This window comes from Thrips palmi, unplaced genomic scaffold, assembly GCF_012932325.1.
Source record: "Thrips palmi isolate BJ-2018 unplaced genomic scaffold, TpBJ-2018v1 HiC_scaffold_12, whole genome shotgun sequence".
Classification (NCBI taxonomy): domain Eukaryota; kingdom Metazoa; phylum Arthropoda; class Insecta; order Thysanoptera; family Thripidae; genus Thrips; species Thrips palmi.
Window position 1 is genome coordinate 13,356,059 of NW_023144623.1, and position 19,325 is coordinate 13,375,383.

Consider the following 19,325-nt stretch of genomic DNA (forward strand, 5'->3'; position numbering starts at 1 on the left):
ATTAGGCTACCCTGTGGCGGCGGCTCGTGTGTGATTTTGATGAGACGCGGGGTGGAATTTGACGTGGGTTCGATACCCGACGGGGACGTGGTGCTTTTTTTTGTTTTTGTTGTTGTTTTTATCTTCCTTAATTACCTGCGGGCCGGGCAATGGCATTCAGATAAATCGTCCCCCGCCCCCTTGGGAGGGGGGCGCGGCGGCGCACCCCATCAGGTCAAAAACGAAAACCGACAAAAAGACGAAAACCGAGTCAGAATGGGAACCCCCCGTCGCGGCGGGGGTACTACCCGTTCCCACTGAACTTGACCCTTGACAAATCGTGCCAGGGAAAGGTCCCTCACTCCTCGCCGCGCCTAGGCTGCCCCGGCGTCGCCGGAGCGTCGCGCGAGCAGGAGACAGAGTCGTCTTCGTCGCTCTGTCCTTCTCGCGCCCAAACGGGACGCCCTATGAGCGCGAGAGAGACAGAGCGACGAAAACGACTCTCGGAATCAGTCTCCAGCTCGGCCCCGTTTCTTGGCCGCTTCGTTCACTTTTGTTTGTGACCCCCACCACCGCTCCGTTCATTTCCTCACTCCTACATTTTTGGGATTACTCACCGGGCAAGGGGAAGATAAATCAAACGTTGCCGCTCGTCGACCTCGCCCCGTGGAGGCATCACACAGTGTGTCACACAACCTTCGCCCCCTCCCCTCTCTAAAAACAGAATGTTTCCTCCCCACACACATTTGTGTTCTAGCTGCGACACTGTGGGCAGGCTAATGCGAGCTGTCACAGCCGTCCTGGATGGTAGCCTGGCGGCTCATGGCGTGGCTCGGCGGCACACTGTGCGGCACGCGGTCCATGAGAGCACATGACAGTGGCGACCCATTTTCCCTTCTTCAAGTACCCTGCAGACTGATTCCGAGAGCCGTTTTCGTCGCTCTGTCTCTCTCGCACCCATACGGGACACCTCATGAGTGCGAGAGAGACAGAGCGAAGACTCTCGGCATCGGCGGCTTCTAGCGCCACGTACCGGCGGCGCACTGTTCCTCCGCTCTGCCTTGCTTGCGTTTTTTTTTTCGCGCTCCGTTTTCCCGCTATGGAATCCTTCTGCTGCGGGGCGTGAGAGAAAATTCGGCGCGGGGCTTTCTCTCCCGGCGGCGCGGGTGAGGATTCGAACGCGCGTCCTGCGGCTCGCGGCGCGCGGACGCTAGCTGCTCGGCTACCGGGTTACAGGGCGAGGGGTCGGGGGAAGGAGGGGCAATGTTACCCGCTTCCACGTATGGCGGCGCAGCAGACCGATCTCAAGAGTCGTTTCCGTCGCTCTGTCTCTCGCGCACTCGTGGGGCGTCCCGCCTAGGTGCGAGCGAGACAGAGCGACGAGAACCGAGAACGACTCTCGGAATCAGTCTGCGGGACGGCTTGATCCTACTCGTCCGGACTACAATGTCACGATGTCGTTATTGATGTTGGATTGGATGGCGCGACCGCCGCGGCCACGGCGACGGCGCGGCGGCCGAGTCAAGTTGAAGTTGAAGTGCGCGCCGCGCGGTGCGACGCAGTGCCACGCAACCCGGAGCACGCCGCACACACCGAGTCGCCCTGTCTCTCTCGCACCTTTACGGCACGCCCCATGAGTGCGAGAGAGACAGCGCGACGAAAATGACTTTCGGAATCGGTCTGCCGCAGGGCCTCTCTCGGTGCGCCCTGACAGTGACGGGGACGTTACGACGGCCACGGCCAGCAGCAAGTGCTTTCGTCGCTCTGTCTCTCTCGCACTCGCGGGGCGTGCCGTAGGGTCCGTAGGGGTGCGAGAGAGACAGAGCTGTCGGCCTGCTGGAGGCAGTGCGGATCGCGTCGCGAGGCGCGCACTGCTGCGACGGCCACTCGGCGTTTTGCTCACGCCATCACGCCACCAACACAACGGCAACAAAAATTGCAGGCAAAAAAAATAAATAATCCGCTGAGAAAGACGACGAGAAGCAACCAGCATCCGAAACGCAGCAGACTGATTCCGAGAGTCGTTTTCGTCGCTCTGTCTCTCTTGCACCTGTCTATACGGGACGCCCCATGAATGCGAGAGACAGAGCGACGGAAACGACTGTCGGAATCAGTCTGCAGGAGTGATGGGGATGCTCCCTCCCGACTTCCTTCGGCGGCTCTAGCAGTGGTCTAGCAGTGCTCTAGCAGTGGTCTAGCAGTGCCCTGGCCGCGAGACGCCGCGGGCCGATGTGCATCTCCGTGACAGCTGTCCAGTGCGATGGGCGCAGCTCGGCATATGCAGCTTGGCAGATGCAGCAGCTGCAGGCCCGCGCCTCATTCCGAACAAGGACCGTTCCGTCGCTCTGTCTCTCTCGCGCTCATGGGGCGTCCCTTGGGGGTGCGAGGGAGACAGAGCGACGAAGCGAGCCTTGAGATGCACGCGCAACGGGCCGAACGGGCGCACGGCCTCCTTGTCCTCCTGCAGGAACGCCTCGCCGCCTCGCCAAGGGCGGATCCAGAGACGGATTCAGTGAGAGGGGGGGGGGGGTAGAAAAATTTGCCCACTTACACTTGGCCAGTACTTACAGTGAGTGAGGCAAAGTCTGAACTTTTGCGCACTTGCTGGCGTCTTCGCGCGCCACCTCCAGGGGAAGACAACGCACAGTGGGCAGTGGGCGAGTAGACCGCTGGGGGCGAGGGCGAGGCGGTCAATATCCCGGGCGCGTTTTGAGCTCCAGAGTTGCTAAGTGGAACTCGAACCGAACGTGTGACCCTACCAATGGATTGCTCTCCGAACGAGGAATCGCTTGGTGGGGTCTCACGATCGGTTCGAGTCCTGTTTAGCGACTCTGGAGCTCAAAACGCGTCGAGAGTTTTGGCCGCCTCCACCGGTCTTCTGGCCCACTGTGCAAAGCCCCCGTCTCTCTCCCTCCCTGAATAATCCACGCCTCCTGCGCCTCGCTGCGGAAACACGCGTCGTCTTTTCCTTTTCCCTCGAAAACGCCGCGACACGCAACGATGCGACGGCGGCGGCGGCGCGTTTACAGATCGGTATGCGCCCCGTGATTGCCTCGGTGACAGGTGTAGTGATTTCCCGCCCCGTGCGTGTGAGTGAGTGTGTTGGTGTGCGTGCCTGTGAGTGAGTGAGTGAGTGTGAGTGAGTGAGTGCGTGTGTGTGTGCGTGCGTGCGTGTGAGCGTGTGTGTGAGTGTGTGTGTGTGTGAGTGTGTGTGTGAGTGTGTGTGTGAGTGTGTGGGTGAGTGGTGTGTGTGTGTGTGTGTTGTGTGTGTGTGAGTGAGTGTGTGTGTGTGTGTGTGTGTCCGTGTGAGTGTGTCTATGTCTGTGCGACTGGTGGTGACGGTGACTCACTCTGCACTCTGCCTTTCCCTCCTGCCCCTGCCCCTCTCCCTCCCCGCCCCGGCCGTCCCGGAGGGCGGCAGGCTGGCGTGGCGGTCTGGCAGGGCGCGCGCTGCCGGCTGGCTGCGGCCGGGCCTCCTCGCCCGCCCGGCCCGGCCCGGGCGCTCAGTCTGGTTGATCGCTCGCTCCAGTCAGTCCAGTCAGTCAGTGAGTCCGCTCCGGTCCGGACTCCGCACAGACAAGCTCCTCGTCGCGTCCGCGCGATCGCGTCCGCACTCGTTGTTGTTTTTGTTGTTTTGTTTTGGTGACAGTCGGACCGGAAGTGAGTGCGCGTGCCGTGGTTGCAACAGCAGACGAATTTCGTTGAAAATATACTTGTTGATCGGGAGCCGCGCGGGCCCCAGGCAGTGACGGAGACAGACAGGCAGTTCGTTCGATGATGTGCAGTGCGTAGCATGGTGACAGGATGGTTCGTCGCTGCAGAAGATCTGTGTCGCTGTCGGCCGCCGAGCGCCTAGACGACGCCAGGTAATGGATGCGAGATTGCTTGAACGCGTTCGACGAAACTGTCTGCAACGAGGGGTGACCCACTGTAAAATTTTGTGTACAATGATTGTGTGAATGTGTACGGCACACAGTGGGCCAGAAGACCGGTGGAGGCGGCCAAAACTCTAGTCGCGTTTTGAGCTCCACAGTCGCTGAATGGGACTCGAACCGAGCGTGTGACCCCATCAATGGATTGCTCTCCGCACGAGGAATCCATTGGTGGGATCACACGTTCGGTTTGAGTCCTGTTTAGCGACTCTGGAGCTCAAAACGCGTCGAGAGTTTTGGCCACCTCCACCGGTCTTCTGGCCCACTGTGCGGCAGTTTCGACGAGCCAGAGTCCGAAAGTGATGTAATAGTTTTAATTAACAGTGCAGTTACATTAATTATTTTTGGAATGCTGTTGCGGGGCACAGGACTGGTACCACACCTGAAGTGCTGACTTGTTCCTTGAAGCCGTCTTCTTGTTCGTTGTCGCTACGGCGGTGTACCGTTTTGGTTGCGTGCTAGCCGCGGTATGCACGCAGACGCCACTCCCGCGGCGCCGGCCGGCGCGGCTAGCCAGCTATAGCGCAGCTTGCGTGCGGTCCATCGGCGTCGCGGCGCGTCGCGGCGCCGGCCTTACCCCGGCCCAGCCTCTCTCCCTCTTTATCCTGACTTCAGCCTCTCTGTCTCTCTCCTGACTTCAGCCTCACACTCTGCCTCTCTCTCCTGACTTCAGCCTCTCACTGTCTCTCTCTCCTGACTTCAGGCTCTCACTGTCTCTCTCCTGTCTTCAGCCTCTCACTGTCTTTCTCCTGACTTCAGCCTCTCACTGTCTTTCTCCTGACTTCAGCCTCTCACTGTCTCTCTCTCCTGACTTCAGCCTCTCACTGTCTCTCTCTCCTGACTTCAGCCTCTCACTGTCTCTCCCCCCTCTCTCTCTCTCTCTCTCTCTCTCTCTCTCTCTCTCTCTCTCTCTCCTCTCTCTCTCTCTCTCTCTCTCTCTCTCTCTTCTCTCCTCCTGACTTCAGCCTCTCACTGTCTCTCTCTCCTGACTTCAGCCTCACACTGTTTCTCTCTCCTGACTTCAGCCTCACACTGTCTCTCTCCTGACTTCAGCCCCCCCCCTCTCTCTCTCTCTCTCTCTCCTCCCTCTCCCCCCCTCGTCCTCAACCTCTCCCCCGCGACGGCGCTGGTAGGCGACTTGCAGTGCAGGTCGTTGGTGTGACTAGAAACCCCTCTGACGGGGAAGGGACGGCGACGGCGGTCGTCTCGAGCGCCTGTCTGCGCCATCATCGCTCTCGTCTTGTTTATGCCCCTGCCTGCCATGCCGGCCCTGCGGACTGAGAGTCGTCTTCGTCGCTCTGTCTCTCTCGCACTCATGGGGCGCTCCGTACGGGTGCGAGAGAGACAGAGCGATGAAGACGACTCTCGGAACCAGTCTATACTGCCTGCCCTGCGGCGGGCATGCCGGCGCCGGGACGCCGCGCCGCCACAGGCTGACGACGAGACGCACATTTCGAGAACGCGTTCGGAAATAGCACGGCGTCTCCGTCGCACGCGCGGCGCGACTTGCCGTGGCGTGCCGAGGCGTGCCGCGGCGCTGGGAGGCTGCTTCTAGTGGACATTGGAAACGGGCCAGCGAATCTCTCCATCGCTCCACCCGCGGTCTGTCCGCGGTGCCCCGCCCCGCCCCTCCAGGCGAGCTGTCTCTCTCACTCGCACCCCGACGCGGCGGTCGGTGGACGCCCCATGAGTGCGAGAGAGAGAGAGAGAGAGAGAGAGAGAGAGAGAGAGAGAGAGAGAGAGAGAGAGAGAGAGAGAGAGAGAGAGAGAGAGAGAGAGAGACTCCAGCCACCGGGGGCTGCAGCAAGGCAGCCTTGACTCGCGGCGAGCCGAGCGCCGTTCAAAGAAGAGCGTGCCGAGTCTATTTCGGGGACGACGCGACGTGGAAGGGCGGGACGGGTTGTCGGCCCGAAAGTGCAAGTGCCGCCTCTCCCAGTGGCGTGCCGCGCAGGGAAGCGAGGCAGACTTTGCTGCGGTTATTTGCACACATCAAGATGCGGCGGGGTGGCGACGGGGACGGACGGCTGGGAGGTGTCTTTCGGTCTTTCGGGGAAGGCGCGCCTAGGCGGTTCGCGAACCCGGTCGCTGCCGCCGACTCTATCTCGCCGGGGTGCTCCGGCCGCGCCAAGGCTGCGCCAAGGCTGCGCCAATGCGCCTGTTACGCCGGCTCCGCGCCCAGAGATGAGATGGTGGTCTGTTGTGGAATAATTTTGGGTGTGGTGGGTCGCCAACACGTGCGGTTTGAACGGAAATAAATCACCCCCACCCATTCCTCTTTGCATGTCTTTCACTTCCCACCCCTTCTACTTCCCACTTTTTCCACTTTCCACCCTTTTTCACTTACCATCCCTTCCACTTGCCACCCCTTCAACTTTCAACTACCTCTTCCACTTTCCACCCTTTTTCACTTACCACCCATTCCACTTGCCACCCCTTCCACTTTCAACTACCCCTTCCCCTTGCAACTACCCCTTCCCCTTGCAACTACCCCATCCGCTTCCCACCCCATCCACTATGCACCCCATCCACTTCCCACCCTATCCACTTCCCACCCTATCCACTTCCCACCCCATACACTTCCCACTCCTTCCATTTTTCACCCTTCCACTTCCCACTCCCTCCATTTTCCACCATTCCACTTCGCTCTGGCTTCGGTGTTGTCTCCACGCGTCTTGTTGGAATTTGGCGATGTTGTTGGGCATTCCAGTGGTGCCATGCGGGTCCAGGACGTCCGCAGGACCCTGAGGGCTTCCTTGCAGTGCAGGACACCGCGCGCTGCGGGAGTTTATCGCCGTGTTTGTCGTTGTGGCCGCAAGGCGGGGCGGGGCGGGGCGGGGCGGGGCGGGGCGTGGCGGGGCGTGGCGGGGCGGGGCGGGGCGGGGCGGGGCGGGGCGGGGCGGGGCGGGGCGGGGCGTGGCTGTGTCGAGACGGATTGCGCGCGCTTTTCTGCCTGTCTTGTCCGTCCTGGAAGCCTTGCCTTGAGGAAGGAGCCACAAGCCCCTGGGAAGACCGGCCTGATATCAGCAACACAAACGCACACAGACGTGCGGCAAAGCGGCACTTTGCCTAACTTTCAGGCGGCTACCGAGGTGCCTTTTAAAAACCCCTTTGCCCCCTGTCACAGTGGGCCAGAAGACGGGCGCCGGCGGCCAAAACTCTCGACGCGTTTTGAGTTTGAGTCGCTAATCAGGACTCGAACCGATCGTGTGACCTCACCAATGGATTGCTCTCCGAACGAGCAATCCATTGGTGGGGTCACATGTTGGGCTCAAGTCCCATTTAGCGAGTCTGGAGCTCAAAACGCGTCAGGGATTTGGACCGCCTCCTCCACCGGACTTCTGGCCCACTGTGCCTCTGTGTCGCCGGTAGAGTCCTCCGGTGTGGTGAGGCCTCGGGTGAGGCAGGCCCTGTGGACCCAGAGGCTGGCTGGCTGCAGGCTGACGTCACCGCGGCAGCGCGCAGACGAGGCTGGCAGGCAGCGGGGCGCCCTTATCGGCATGCCGTTCCAAATACCAGCCCAGCCCGCACCTATAATACGAACTGGTCAGGAGGACGCGGGCCCGGCAAGGCCCGGCACAGCGCGCCGGGATTCCGAAGGACCCTTTCTTGGCGCTGCCGCAGCATGCTGTCTCCGTCGCACTCGCGGCACGGCCCGTGCGCGTGCGAGAGAGACGGAGCGAAAGAAAGTGATCGTTGCCTAAAACTGGAAGCGGTTTGCCGCGCTACCGCGTGGCTCTTGCCTTTGACTCGCCTCGCCGTCATCCTCGTGCCGCAACTGCACCCACTGCAGGCTCCTTTGGCGCGGCCCCGCCCGGCCCTGGACGCTGGAATGTCACGTGACCGCCGTCGTCCGCCCCGCCGCGCCACTGGAGACTGCTCCCGAGAGTCTCGCTCTGTCTCTCTCGCACCTAAAAGAGGCGCCCCATGAGTGCGAGGGAGACAGAGCGACGAGGACGACTCTCGGGATCAGCCTGCTGGCCTCCCGCAGTTTCCATAGACGGCGTCTGCGGCACGACGTTGCGTCCCTCCCTCTTTCCCTCCAGTGCACCGGACGCATTCCAAAAGGGTGGATTATCTCTAGATTGTTTTCCTGCTCATTTAAGATTTCGACCGGAACTTGGGTAATAATACCAATTGTGGGCTTAAAATATGTAATTTTACATACATTTTTATTCAGTTTTTATTTTTATTTTTTTTTTTAAATTGAACAGCGTTAAAAATGATTTTACACGATGAACGTCATCGTCTTGGTCTCGGTGAGCGAGAGCCTTCGGGGTTGGCGGGGATTACAAGCAGATTCCGAACAGTGCCGTTTCGCTCTGTCTCTCTCGCACTCGTGAGCGTGCGGGGCTTTACTGTAGGGGTGCGAGAGAGACGGCGCGCTGGGGTGGCCCGCCTGGCCCGGTGCGGCGCGGCCTAGCACCGCGCCCGTGAATTCCACACGAGAGAGACGGAGCGAGCGAAGGAGAGTGAGCGCGCCACGCTAGCGCGACTTGGCTGGGGCCATGGGCCACAGCCGCACAGTGGGCCAGAAGACCGGTGGAGGCGGCCAAAACTCTAGACGCGTTTTGAGCTCCGGAGTCGCTAAACAGGACTCGAACCGAGCGTGTGACCGCACCAATGGATTGCTCTCCGAACGAGGAATCCATTGGTGGGGTCACACGTTCCCATTTAGCGACTCTGGAGCTCAAAACGCGTCGAGAGTTTTGGCCGCCTCCACTGGTCTTCTGGCCCACTGTGCAGGGCCGGCATGGCGGCCACGGGCACAGCCATGGGCTCGGCTATGGTCGCGATATCTCTCTCTCCTCTCTCCATAGGTCTCCGCTCTCACCTTGGTAACACGGGACGAGGGGGCGGGGGGGGGGGGATAACTGCAAACTGCATTCCCTGAATAATGCGACTGACAGACACGCGCTCGCACACGCACCTCTCTCTCTCTCTCACTCACAGATACACTCTCTCACTCACACTGTGACACACACACACACTCTCCAGCTTCACAGCCGGCTGGATAAATGTCCACCCGCGCCGCGCAGCCAGTGAAAGAGAGAGTGCTGCGCGAGTCATTTGATATTTTGTCATACGGCGCACTGCTGGTGGCATTGCTGCTGCTGCAGAGCGCAGAGCGGCGACTCCGATCCCGCACACGGCGCTTTCGTCGCTCCGTCTCTCTCTCTCTCTCTCTCTCTCTCTCTCTCTCTCTCTCTCTCTCTCTCTCTCTCTCTCTCTCTCTCTCTCTCTCTCTCTCTCTCTCTCTCTCGTCGCACCACTAAGGGACGCCCCGCGAGTGCGAGAGAGACAGCGACGAAAACGACTCTCGGAATCTGTCTGCAGCAAGTGCGGCAAGTTTGGCAGGGAAGTCCCCCTCGCTTTTCGGGCGCGAAGATGCACCCGAACAGATCTTTAGTTGTTCTGTCTCTCTCGCAGTTTTAGGGCGTTCCGTAGGGGTGCGACAGAGTGACCTCAAGCTGGTTTGGAATTTGCCTTCTCAAGGAGGTGATTTGATTCGGCGGGTGTCCCTTCCATGTCCGCGACGCTCGCGACCGCTGCGGCTACCTTCGAGTCGTGTGTGTTGGTGGGTGGGTCAACGCCCGCCGGGCGGCCCACCCCACCCCGCCCCGCCCCGCCCCGTCAGCATAGTTCGCCCGGGCGGCAAGGCTCTTCTTGCCCACTGTGCGACGGGGACCCGTTCGTGGAACGCCAAGCGGTGGTGGTGCTGCGTTTCAAAAATCGGTTTGCCAGGTTTCGGTCAGGTTACGGTGGCAGGGAATGCCTGTCTGTCCTCCCCTTCCATCCCCCTCCCCCTGGGCCTTGCCGCGGGCCGCACACCCTCCGCGCGGATTCCGTCTGGGCCAGCAGACTGATTCCGAGAGTCGTTTTCGTCGCTCTGTCTCTCTCGCACCCACGAGATCGCCCCCTGAGTGCGAGAGAGACAGAGCGACGAAAACGACTCTCGGAATCAGTCTGCTGGCTGGGCCGGGCTGGGCCGCCCTGGGCCGGGCTTGGCGACTTCCCCCTCCCCTCTTTCGTCTTCTCCTTTGCGAGGGGAAAGGCCGGACGCTGCGACACGCGGCGCGACTTTACAAATGGCTGAATGGGATTGCACGGCTTTGGGGAGATTAACGGCGACTCTGTGTGTGTGTGTGTGTGCGTGCGTGCGCGTGTGTGTGTGGATGTGTGTGTGTGTGTAGGTGTGTGTGTGTGCGTGTAGGTGTGTGTGGATTCGCTGAGAAGGCGCGCGGCTGCGGTTTCTCTGTCACAAACTCGCGGCTAAAGACTCACCCTCGCAAGTTAATCCACTATGACACACACGCATACACAGACGCACACACACACAAACACACTTACACACACCAAAATGAAATATACACACGTGTGAACGTCTTCAATCGCACACGGAACAGACCGACGCCTTCGCTCACACAAATCGAGGGGTCCTATTCAAAAGATCTTATCTGGGCGTTCCCCCCAAGACAATCTTATCTTAAACGCAGGTGAATTTCACATAGTTTGATCGCTTGGTACAGCTACCTATCAACATAATTTGTGAATTTGTTCAAGTAAATCTTAAGATGGAAGATCATAGAAACCAAAAGTGCATGTAGAAATTTGTTTCGCTTATCGTCGTATTTATTCTGATTGATCAAAATGAGTGAAATTTGCCGGCGTTTCAGATAAGATTGTCTTGGGGGGAACGTCCAGATAAGATCTTTTGAATAGGACCCCTCGAAATGCCTTCACTCACACAGACGCCCCTCATTAGGGCCGTTATGTGTCCACGTGTGTGTGTGTGTGTGCGTGCGTGTGTACGTTTGTGTGTGTGTGTGTGCGTGCTTGCGCGCTTATGTATATGTGAGTGTACTGCACGGCCAGTCGGTACAACTACGCACTAAATCACACAATGCCTGCACCGCGGCGCCATAACGCCGTTAAACGCCCTTGGTGTGCGCCACGGCCCTGTGGACGGATGCCGCGAGAGTCGTTTTCGTCGCTCTGTCCCTCTCGCACCTATACGGGACGCCCCACGAGTGCGAGAGAGACAGAGCGACGAAAATGACTCTCGGAATGAGTCTGCTGCCACTGGCCGGTCGCAGGCCTCATCAGTCCGCCCAGGAATGTGACCTCGTCCCCTTCTCGGCCTTCCCTGCGTCGTCGCTCTGTCTCTCTCGCACCCCTACGGGACGCCCCACGAGTGCGAGAGAGACACTCCGTGACGTAACGGACTGGTGTCACCCTGCCCGGCCTGCCCGGCCTGCCGCCGCGGCTCTATTAGGCGCCCATCATGCGCGGCTCGGCGTCGGCCTGTCGAGGCGCCGCGCGCCGCCAGCAGACTAGAGCCGTTTTCGTCGCGCCGCCTCCCTCGCACTCGTCCCGTGTAGGTGCGACAGAGGCAGCGCGACGAAAACGGCTCTCGGAATAGGTCTGGCGAGCAGGGCTCCGGGGATCCCCAGCCTGGCCCGCCGTGGAAGGAAGGGTGGCTGACCCAGAAACTCGAGGGCCATGGGCCGCCATGGGCCTCCAAGGGCACCCCGCCTAGTGGCGACGTCATGCGAGTCCGCGGCCAGCGCGTGCTGACCCACTGTAAAATTATGTGTATTCAATGATTGTGTGAATGTGCAAGATTTCTGGCGTTTTTGCCACACATGTTGCCTCCTTACAGGCGCGTTTTTGCCACCTGAATGTGGAATGTGGTCAAATTTTGTACAATGAATGTGGAAAGCTGTTCCCCCTCGGAGGCTCCGCACTACTTTTGTGCGTCTTCTCTTAAAAGTCACTCCGTTTAGATGCGAGAGAGAGCAACGAACCACTGCACAGTGGGCCAGAAGACTTGCGCAGGAGACCAGAAATCTAGACCCGATTCGAGCTCCAGAGATGGGACTCGAACCGAACGTGTGACCCCACCAATGGATTGCTCTCCGAGCGCCTTGGCGGCCGACTGGCGCGGCCCGCGGGACACGCCCGCCGCACGGGTTGCCGCGCTGCCGGGCGCTCTCTCGGCACGCAGCGCGGAGACCTGTATGCACAAGTGGGCGGCCAGCGGCCAGCAGACGGACTTAGCGTGTGTGCGCGTTTTGGGGGAGGGATTCCCGATCGTTTAGGAGTTCGGCCCTGATTTCGACTGCAGCACGCCCCCGTCGGTGTCCGCCGGTCCCCGGAAGTGGACCAGAGGCTTTGACGCGCGACGCGCGCGGGGAAGGGGAGAGCAGCAGAGCACCCGCTGTGCTGCGCTGCCGACTGACGCCCCACAGCGGTTGGTCGCGCTGTCTCTCTCGCACCCCCGCGGGACACCGCGTGTGTGCGAGAGAGCCGGAGCGACGAAAGCCATGTTTCGCCCCGCAGCGCTGTGTTTGCGTTGTGGCGCTGTCAGATTAGGGTGCCGCTCGCCGAGGTGGCTGCAGTGCGGTCGCTCTGTCTCTGTTGCACTCATAGGGCTCCCCATTGGGGTGCGGGAGAGACAGAGCGACGAACCGCTCTGGTGGATCGCTCGGCTGTAGCGCCCAAGGGGTCTGTGGCCCACATTCGGGGAGCGGGGCAGTGCAGGTCGCGCCCTGTTGTTCTGGACCTTGGCTGTCGCACGCCGTCTGGCCGCGGCCGCGTGTCCGAGACCTTGGCCCTGGCCGTCGTGGCCGCGGCCGCGTGTCCGAGACCCTGGCCGTCGTGGCCGCGGCCGCGTGTCCGAGACCCTGGCCGTCGTGGCCGCGGCCGCGTGTCCGAGACCCTGGCCGTCGTGGCCGCTTGTCCGAGACCCTGGCCGTCGTGGCCGCGGCCGCGTGTCCGAGACCCTGGCCGTCGTGGCCGCGGCCGCGTGTCCGAGACCCTGGCCGTCGTGGCCGCGGCCGCGTGTCCGAGACCCTGGCCGTCGTGGCCGCTTGTCCGAGACCCTGGCCGTCGTGGCCGCGGCCGCGTGTCCGAGACCCTGGCCGTCGTGGCCGCGGCCGCGTGTCCGAGACCCTGGCCGTCGTGGCCGCGGCCGCGTGTCCGAGACCCTGGCCGTCGTGGCCGCTTGTCCGAGACCCTGGCCGTCGTGGCCGCGGCCGCGTGTCCGAGACCCTGGCCGTCGTGGCCGCGGCCGCGTGTCCGAGACCCTGGCCGTCGTGGCCGCGGCCGCGTGTCCGAGACCCTGGCCGTCGTGGCCGCTTGTCCGAGACCCTGGCCGTCGTGGCCGCGGCCGCGTGTCCGAGACCCTGGCCGTCGTGGCCGCGGCCGCTTGTCCGAGACCCTGGCCGTCGTGGCCGCTTGTCCGAGACCCTGGCCGTCGTGGCCGCGGCCGCGTGTCCGAGACCCTGGCCGTCGTGGCCGCGGCCGCTTGTCCGAAACCCTGGCCGTCGTGGCCGCGGCCGCGTGCCCGAGACCCTGGCCGTGACCGAGGCCGAGACAGAGCGAGCCATGACGTTTTGTCCGAGACCCTGGCCCTGGCGGCTTAACGTCGTGGACCTGTGCCGGCCGCAGCTTCCGCGCCGTGCCCACTTTCCCCGTTTCTACCTACGACCTATGGCGGCGTTCGTTTCCGGAGAACTGCATCGGCAGCGAGCAGCAGGGAGCAGCAGACTGACTCCGAGAGTCGCTTTCGTCGCTCTGTCATCCTCGCACCCATAGCAAGTCCCGTGTAGTTGTGGGAGGGACAGAGCGACGAAAACGACTCTCGGTGTTAGTCTGCAGGTCGGCGTCGACGACACGTCACGCACTGCAGACTGATTTCGAACAGCGCTGTGCTCTCATCGTTCTGTCTCTCTCGCAATCATGGGGCCCTCCCGCCGAGAGAGAGAGAGAGAGAGAGAGAGAGAGAGAGAGAGAGAGAGAGAGAGAGAGAGAGAGAGAGAGAGAGAGAGAGAGAGAGAATGGACGTGTGGCTGGCATGCCACCGGCATTCCTGGGCATTCCAGTGCCTGGAGGGAAGCCCGCGGCAGGCGCCTGCCTGCTGCGCCCGTGGCGCTGTGGGGCCACTGTGGGGCCGCGGGGCCCCCGCACTGCAGGCAGTGACTCACCGGAAGCCCCCGCCCCCTTTCCCACTCCAGCTGTCCGCGACGCCGCGGTCCTTCCATCTCATTTCCTGCCACAGTCACACCTATGCTGCCCCCACCTCGCGCCCCGGAGGCCCCCCCCCCTCCATGCAGGCAACAGTTTTACAGTGCGGGGCCCTTGGCCGTGGCGCCCCCCTCTTCGGGCGTACGCACTCCAGGGGCCTAGCGACCCAAGGCGGCGGGGCCCAAGGCGGCAAGAAATGTCATTCATTTCCGCTCTTTTGCCTGTGTCGCCGACACTGCAAGCTGATTTCCGAGTAGATGTCGCGCTATCGCGGCGCTCCGTGTCGCTCTCGCCCGCTCGTGGGAGGGATTTGGAAGGCCTGTCGCGAGGTTGCGAGAGAGACGGAGCGAACCACTGCACAGTGGGCCAGAAGACCGGCGCAGGCGCGTTTTGAGCTCCTGAGTCGCTAAATGGGACTCGAACCGATCGTGTGACCCCACCAAGGGATTGCTCTCCGAACGAGGAATCCATTGGTAGGGTCACACGTTCCGTTCGAGTCCTGTTTAAACAGCGCTAAATAACGAACGTGGAGCTCGAAACGCGTTTAGAGTTTTGGCTGGCCGCCGGCGCCGCGCCGGCCTTCTGGCCCACTGTACGCGTGCACTGTTCGGAGCCCTCGACGTCGTCGTCGTCGGCCTTCCCCCTGCCAGTGGCGGATCCAGAGGCAGTTGCTCCCCGCGAGATTTGGCGACCGAATTTCCCTCAGGGCGGCTTGCGGTTGCCCAACGCGCAATTGGTTCTGGCGTCATGCCGTCGTCCGTCGCGCTGCTTTGCTCGGCGTTGCCGGCGTTGCCCAACGCGCTCCCTGATGAGGCCGAGGAGGCCGACGTACGGCAGGATGGATGGATGGATGGATGGATGGATGGATGGATGGGCGGCCGAGGCGGTCCATCCCATATCGAGCCACAGACCGGCCTAGCCTCGCAGCCGAGCCTCGCCTAGCCTCGCGGGGGGCGCGGCGGGGCGTTGGGCGAAATTAGCCGTGGAAAGTGCATAGGGGAAGAGGGACGCATAGTCGCCCAGGTCGCTTTTAGGATTTACGAGCCAAGCGTCGACGTCGAGAGCCCCGCGCACCGAGCCCTGCAGACCGATTCCGAGAGTCATCCTCGTCGCTCTGCCTCTCTCGCACTCGTGAGGCGTCCCGTATAGGTGCGAGGGAGACAGCGAAGAGAACGACTCTCGGAATCAGTCTACTGAGGCCCCCTCGGGCTGTTTTCCTGTCCTGACCCTGGTTGCCCCCTTCCTGCGTGTCGGTCGGGCAACCTTTAGAAACAAGGAGTAAAAAAAGTAAAAATGAAGAAAAAGGGAGACCGAGTCACTATGGCGGGGGAGAGATAGAGAGATAAAGAGAGAGGGGACGTGTCGGGAATCTCGTTTGAAAGCGCGGCGCAAGTGCGGGCAAGGCGGTGTAAGTGTGTAGGAAGTGGGGGGGGGGGGGGGGGGGTCGCGGCCGTGTCGTCGCAGCATGGGGGTGGCGTGGCGTGGCGGCGCGGGGCGTTAGTCATAGTCAGACGCACGCACAGCGCTAGCCACGTGAGAAATAACAGGAAAAGTAGCGATATACATCGGCAACTTTGGCCCGTCCCGTACATTAAGAAACGTACGAATTTCGCCTATTTTTGACCCTGACGGGAATTAAACCTGAGTCTGGGGTTAAAATAAATGTCGTTTTCGTCATCAGCACCCTCGAAAACATCAAAAACAATGCAAAAACTCGAATAAAAAGAATGTTCAAAAAATACTCCGCTGGGATTTGAACCCGGGTCCGAAGTTCTCCGATTCGCTCGAAACTGGCACCATTGGTTTTCTCTCGTCGCCCCGATTCCAAAAATACCCCTACATGCCCTCCTAGCTGCATCCGTTGCCGAGATCCTCCTCGACCCCATGTAGACCATGATGCACCTGCAGCAGCGCCCCCGGGGCTCGGATCGGATTTGCTGCCACCGGGCGGTTCTTAGGGTCACCCAAGGAGGCTGCATACCAAATTTGGTCAAGATCGGACCACGGGAAGTCCTCGGACGGACGGACGAACGAACGGACGCACAGCAGGGATCATACTATATGCCCGTCCCTCCGTCATTTTTTTACAAAAAATAAACGGGACGGGCCAAAAAATGCAAGTTAGAAACTGTCTGCGTTCTGGTCGTAGTATTTGGGAGGTGTTTGTTGTCACCCGATCGTCGGGCAGCAGGCCAGCGACCCACTTTGCATGACCGGGTGGTTGGCCAGTTGGCCGTGGCCGGGAGATAAGGGTGCCACCCGGCCCAGCAGCGCCCAGCAGGCGGACTGACTGGCCGGCCACCGGTGGGATGAGTATAGAGTTGCCACCAGCTTGCGGCGCGACGCGAGGTTTTGGAGAAGTAGCGTGTCGCCGGGCTGGCCGTCCTTGGCCCCGCGGTCCCCGGGTCCACGAGGTGCGCGACGGCGGCGCCTCCTGGACGTCCTGGCCGTGATCCTGGACCACCCACGGCCTGCCACGGCCCGAGTGTCCTGCAGAGCCGCCACATTCCGCGGCCTGCCGATGCCGAAGCGTTTCGTCGCTCTGTCTCTCTCGCACTCCCACGGCACGCCCCACGAGTGCGAGAGAGACAGAGAGAGATCCTCGGAATGAGGTGGCTGGACCTGCAGGCCCGGCCGACCGACGGGACGGTACGGGTGCCGTGTGTTTTAGGCGTTTTTATTGACGTCCGGTTAACGAGCGGCCCGCCTGCAGGCTGACATCGCCCTGCCCCTTTCGCACTCACGCGGAGGCCCGTTCGGGTGCGAGAGAGACAGAGCGATGGAGCACTCTTCGAAAGCGGCGGCCCGACATTCTAGAGTGGCTCCTCGCGAGGCCCGCAGGCTGTTCACTCGCCGCGGTATCGCTCTGTCTCTCTCGCACTGATGGGGTGGCCCGTACGGTCCGTAGGGGTGCGAGAGGGACAGAGCGACGAATTACTTTGAGGAATCGGTCCACACTATAAAGGGCCATAGGGCGGCTCGCCGCTCTCCCAGTGGCTAGGGCATTGGCACAGCAAACTGTCACGGGCCGACGTGTTTATGACTCTCGGACGGCCGACCGGCTGGCCGGCTGGCTGGCTTCCGACCGGCTTCTGTGTTCCGATTTTTTCTCTCTTTTCGGCGCTGCCGTTTTGAACTAACTTAGTTTTTTGTCGCTTGTGGCGCAGGTCCTGGCTGCTGGAATTCCTGGAACAAGATGGCCTGGGAGTGCTGCTGGACAGCCTGGAGCGGCTGGGCGCGGTGGGCCGCCGCGGCGGCAGCAAGAGCTCCCTGGCGGACCTCTCCAGCCAGGTGGACTGCGTGGCCTGCACCCGCGCCGTCATCAACAGCGGTGTCGGCCTGGAGTACATCGTGGGGCACCCCGCGCACACCAGGCAACTGGCCACCAGTGAGTTGACCGCAGTTTGCACTCCGTGCACAGTGCGTCAACGTACGCCCTACCGCGCGTTTTGAACTGCAGAGTCGAACCGGACGTGTCACCCCACCAATGGCTTCCTCGTTCGGAGAGCAATCTATTGGTGGGGTCACACGTTCGGTTCGAGTCCAGTGTAGCGACTCCGTTGCTCGAAATCCGTCAGGGATCCACCGATTTTCGGGCCCATAGTGGAGGGAGCGATCGGGAGCGATTCAGTCCTTTCGTCGCTGTCTCTCTCCCACTCATGGGGCCGTATGGCTGCGAGAGAGGCAGCGACAAACCGAGCCTCTGAATCGTTCGGCTGTTTGGCCCTGTTCGATTCGGCACTGTACTAACTGAACCCTCTCTCCTCCCCGCAGTCCTGAGCTCCCAGAACACGACGGTGAAGCTGCAGGTGTTCGAGCTGCTGTGCGCCATCTGCATGTTCTCGGCCAGCGGCCACGCCCTCGCCTTAGACGCGCTGCAGCACTTTAAGGTGAGTCCTCGTGTCTCTAATGGTCGATATGGGTGGGGGGCAGGACCAACCCCTTGGCAGTGGGCCAGAAGACCGACACCGACGCCGGCGGCCAAAACTCTAGACGCGTTTTGAGCTCCAGACACCAAATGGGACTTGAAGCGAACGTGTGACCCTACCCAATGGATTCCTCGTTCGGAGAGCAATCCATTGGTGGGGTCACACGTTCAAGTCCCATTTAGCAACTCTGGAGCTCAAAATGCGTTCAGAGTTTTGCCCGCCGGCGCCGGTCTTCTGGCCCACTGTCCCGCGCCACGCCACTGGCGTACTGGTCAGCAGAGATGAACCTGTGCCTTTGTCCGCATGCTCCGCACGCTCTGCAGCGCCTGCACGGGTACCGCTACCGCTTCGACGCCGTGGTCATGGAGCTCCGCGCCGCGGACTCGCCCGTCTACCAGGCCACGCTCCTCGCCTTCGTCAACTGCCTCGTCCTGGCCAACGAGGACCTGGCGAGCAGAGTCCGCATGCGGAACGAGCTAATCGGTGCGTGCGGTCGAAGAAAAATGGAAAAGTGACCCGCAGCCGGTGCACAGTGGGCCAAAAGACCGGTGGAGGCGGCCGAAACTCAAGAAGCGTTTTGAGCTCCAGTCCAGAGACGCTAAATGGGACTCGAACCGAGCGTGTGACCCCACCAATGGATTCCTCGTTCGGAGAGCAATCCATTGGTGGGGTCACGTACGTTCGGTTCGAGCCCCTTTCAGCGACTCTGGAGCTCAAAACGCGTCTAGAGTTTTGGCCGCCTCCACCGGTCTCCTGGCCCACTGTGCGGTGAGCGTCGAACCCGCGGACGGCCGTCTGACGACGCCAATGTCTTGCCGCAGGTCTCGGCCTGGAGAAGCTGCTGCTGCCGCTGCGGCGGAGCGACTCGACAGCCCTGCAGGTCCAGGTCGGCGTCTTCGACCGGGCGGCCCACGCCGACCAGGACGCCCTGGAGGAGGCGGGCGCAGCCGGCGACCCCCTCAACATGACCCACCACCAGCTGTTCGACGCGCTCTTCGCCAAGGTGGCGGACTCGCCCCAGGCGCTCTCGCTGCACACCGTGCTGCTCAACCTGACCCAGTTGGACCCGTCCAACCCGCAATCGTGAGTTACTTGTCCGCGGTAGACTGATTCGCAGAGTCGTTTTCGTCGCTCTGTCTCTGTCGCACGCATGGGGCGTCCTGTGTAGGTGCAGAGACGAAGCGACGAAGACGACTCTCGAAATCAGTCTGCAGAATTGACTCTCATTACAAACGCCCCCTCTCCTCGGTCCATCTTTAGTGTGACTTCACCTTCCCATGTATTCGAGATAAGACCGGACTCTGCCCTAGACTGTAAGGTACGCCGCTTGAGGTTCTTCTCCGCCGAGAGAAAGTTCTCCTCTAGTAAGGGCAACCCTGTCTCGTTTTGCAGTGCAGGCGGACATGTGTCGTGTCGGGCCCGAAATGGCGTACGATCATGTTTGGTCTTGCCTCTAATG

The 19,325-nt window shown here is 61.3% G+C and overlaps 1 protein-coding gene across 1 annotated transcript in view; it reads left to right on the forward strand.

Moving 5' to 3' along the window:
• The window catches only part of LOC117639881 (inverted formin-2-like), a 34,177-nt gene that overhangs the window by 10,521 nt on the left and 4,331 nt on the right, over positions 1-19,325 (forward strand). The window contains 4 exon segments of the mRNA XM_034375829.1: positions 17,105-17,325; positions 17,712-17,827; positions 18,190-18,349; positions 18,688-18,949. Coding sequence (XP_034231720.1) covers positions 17,105-17,325; positions 17,712-17,827; positions 18,190-18,349; positions 18,688-18,949 — 759 coding nt within the window.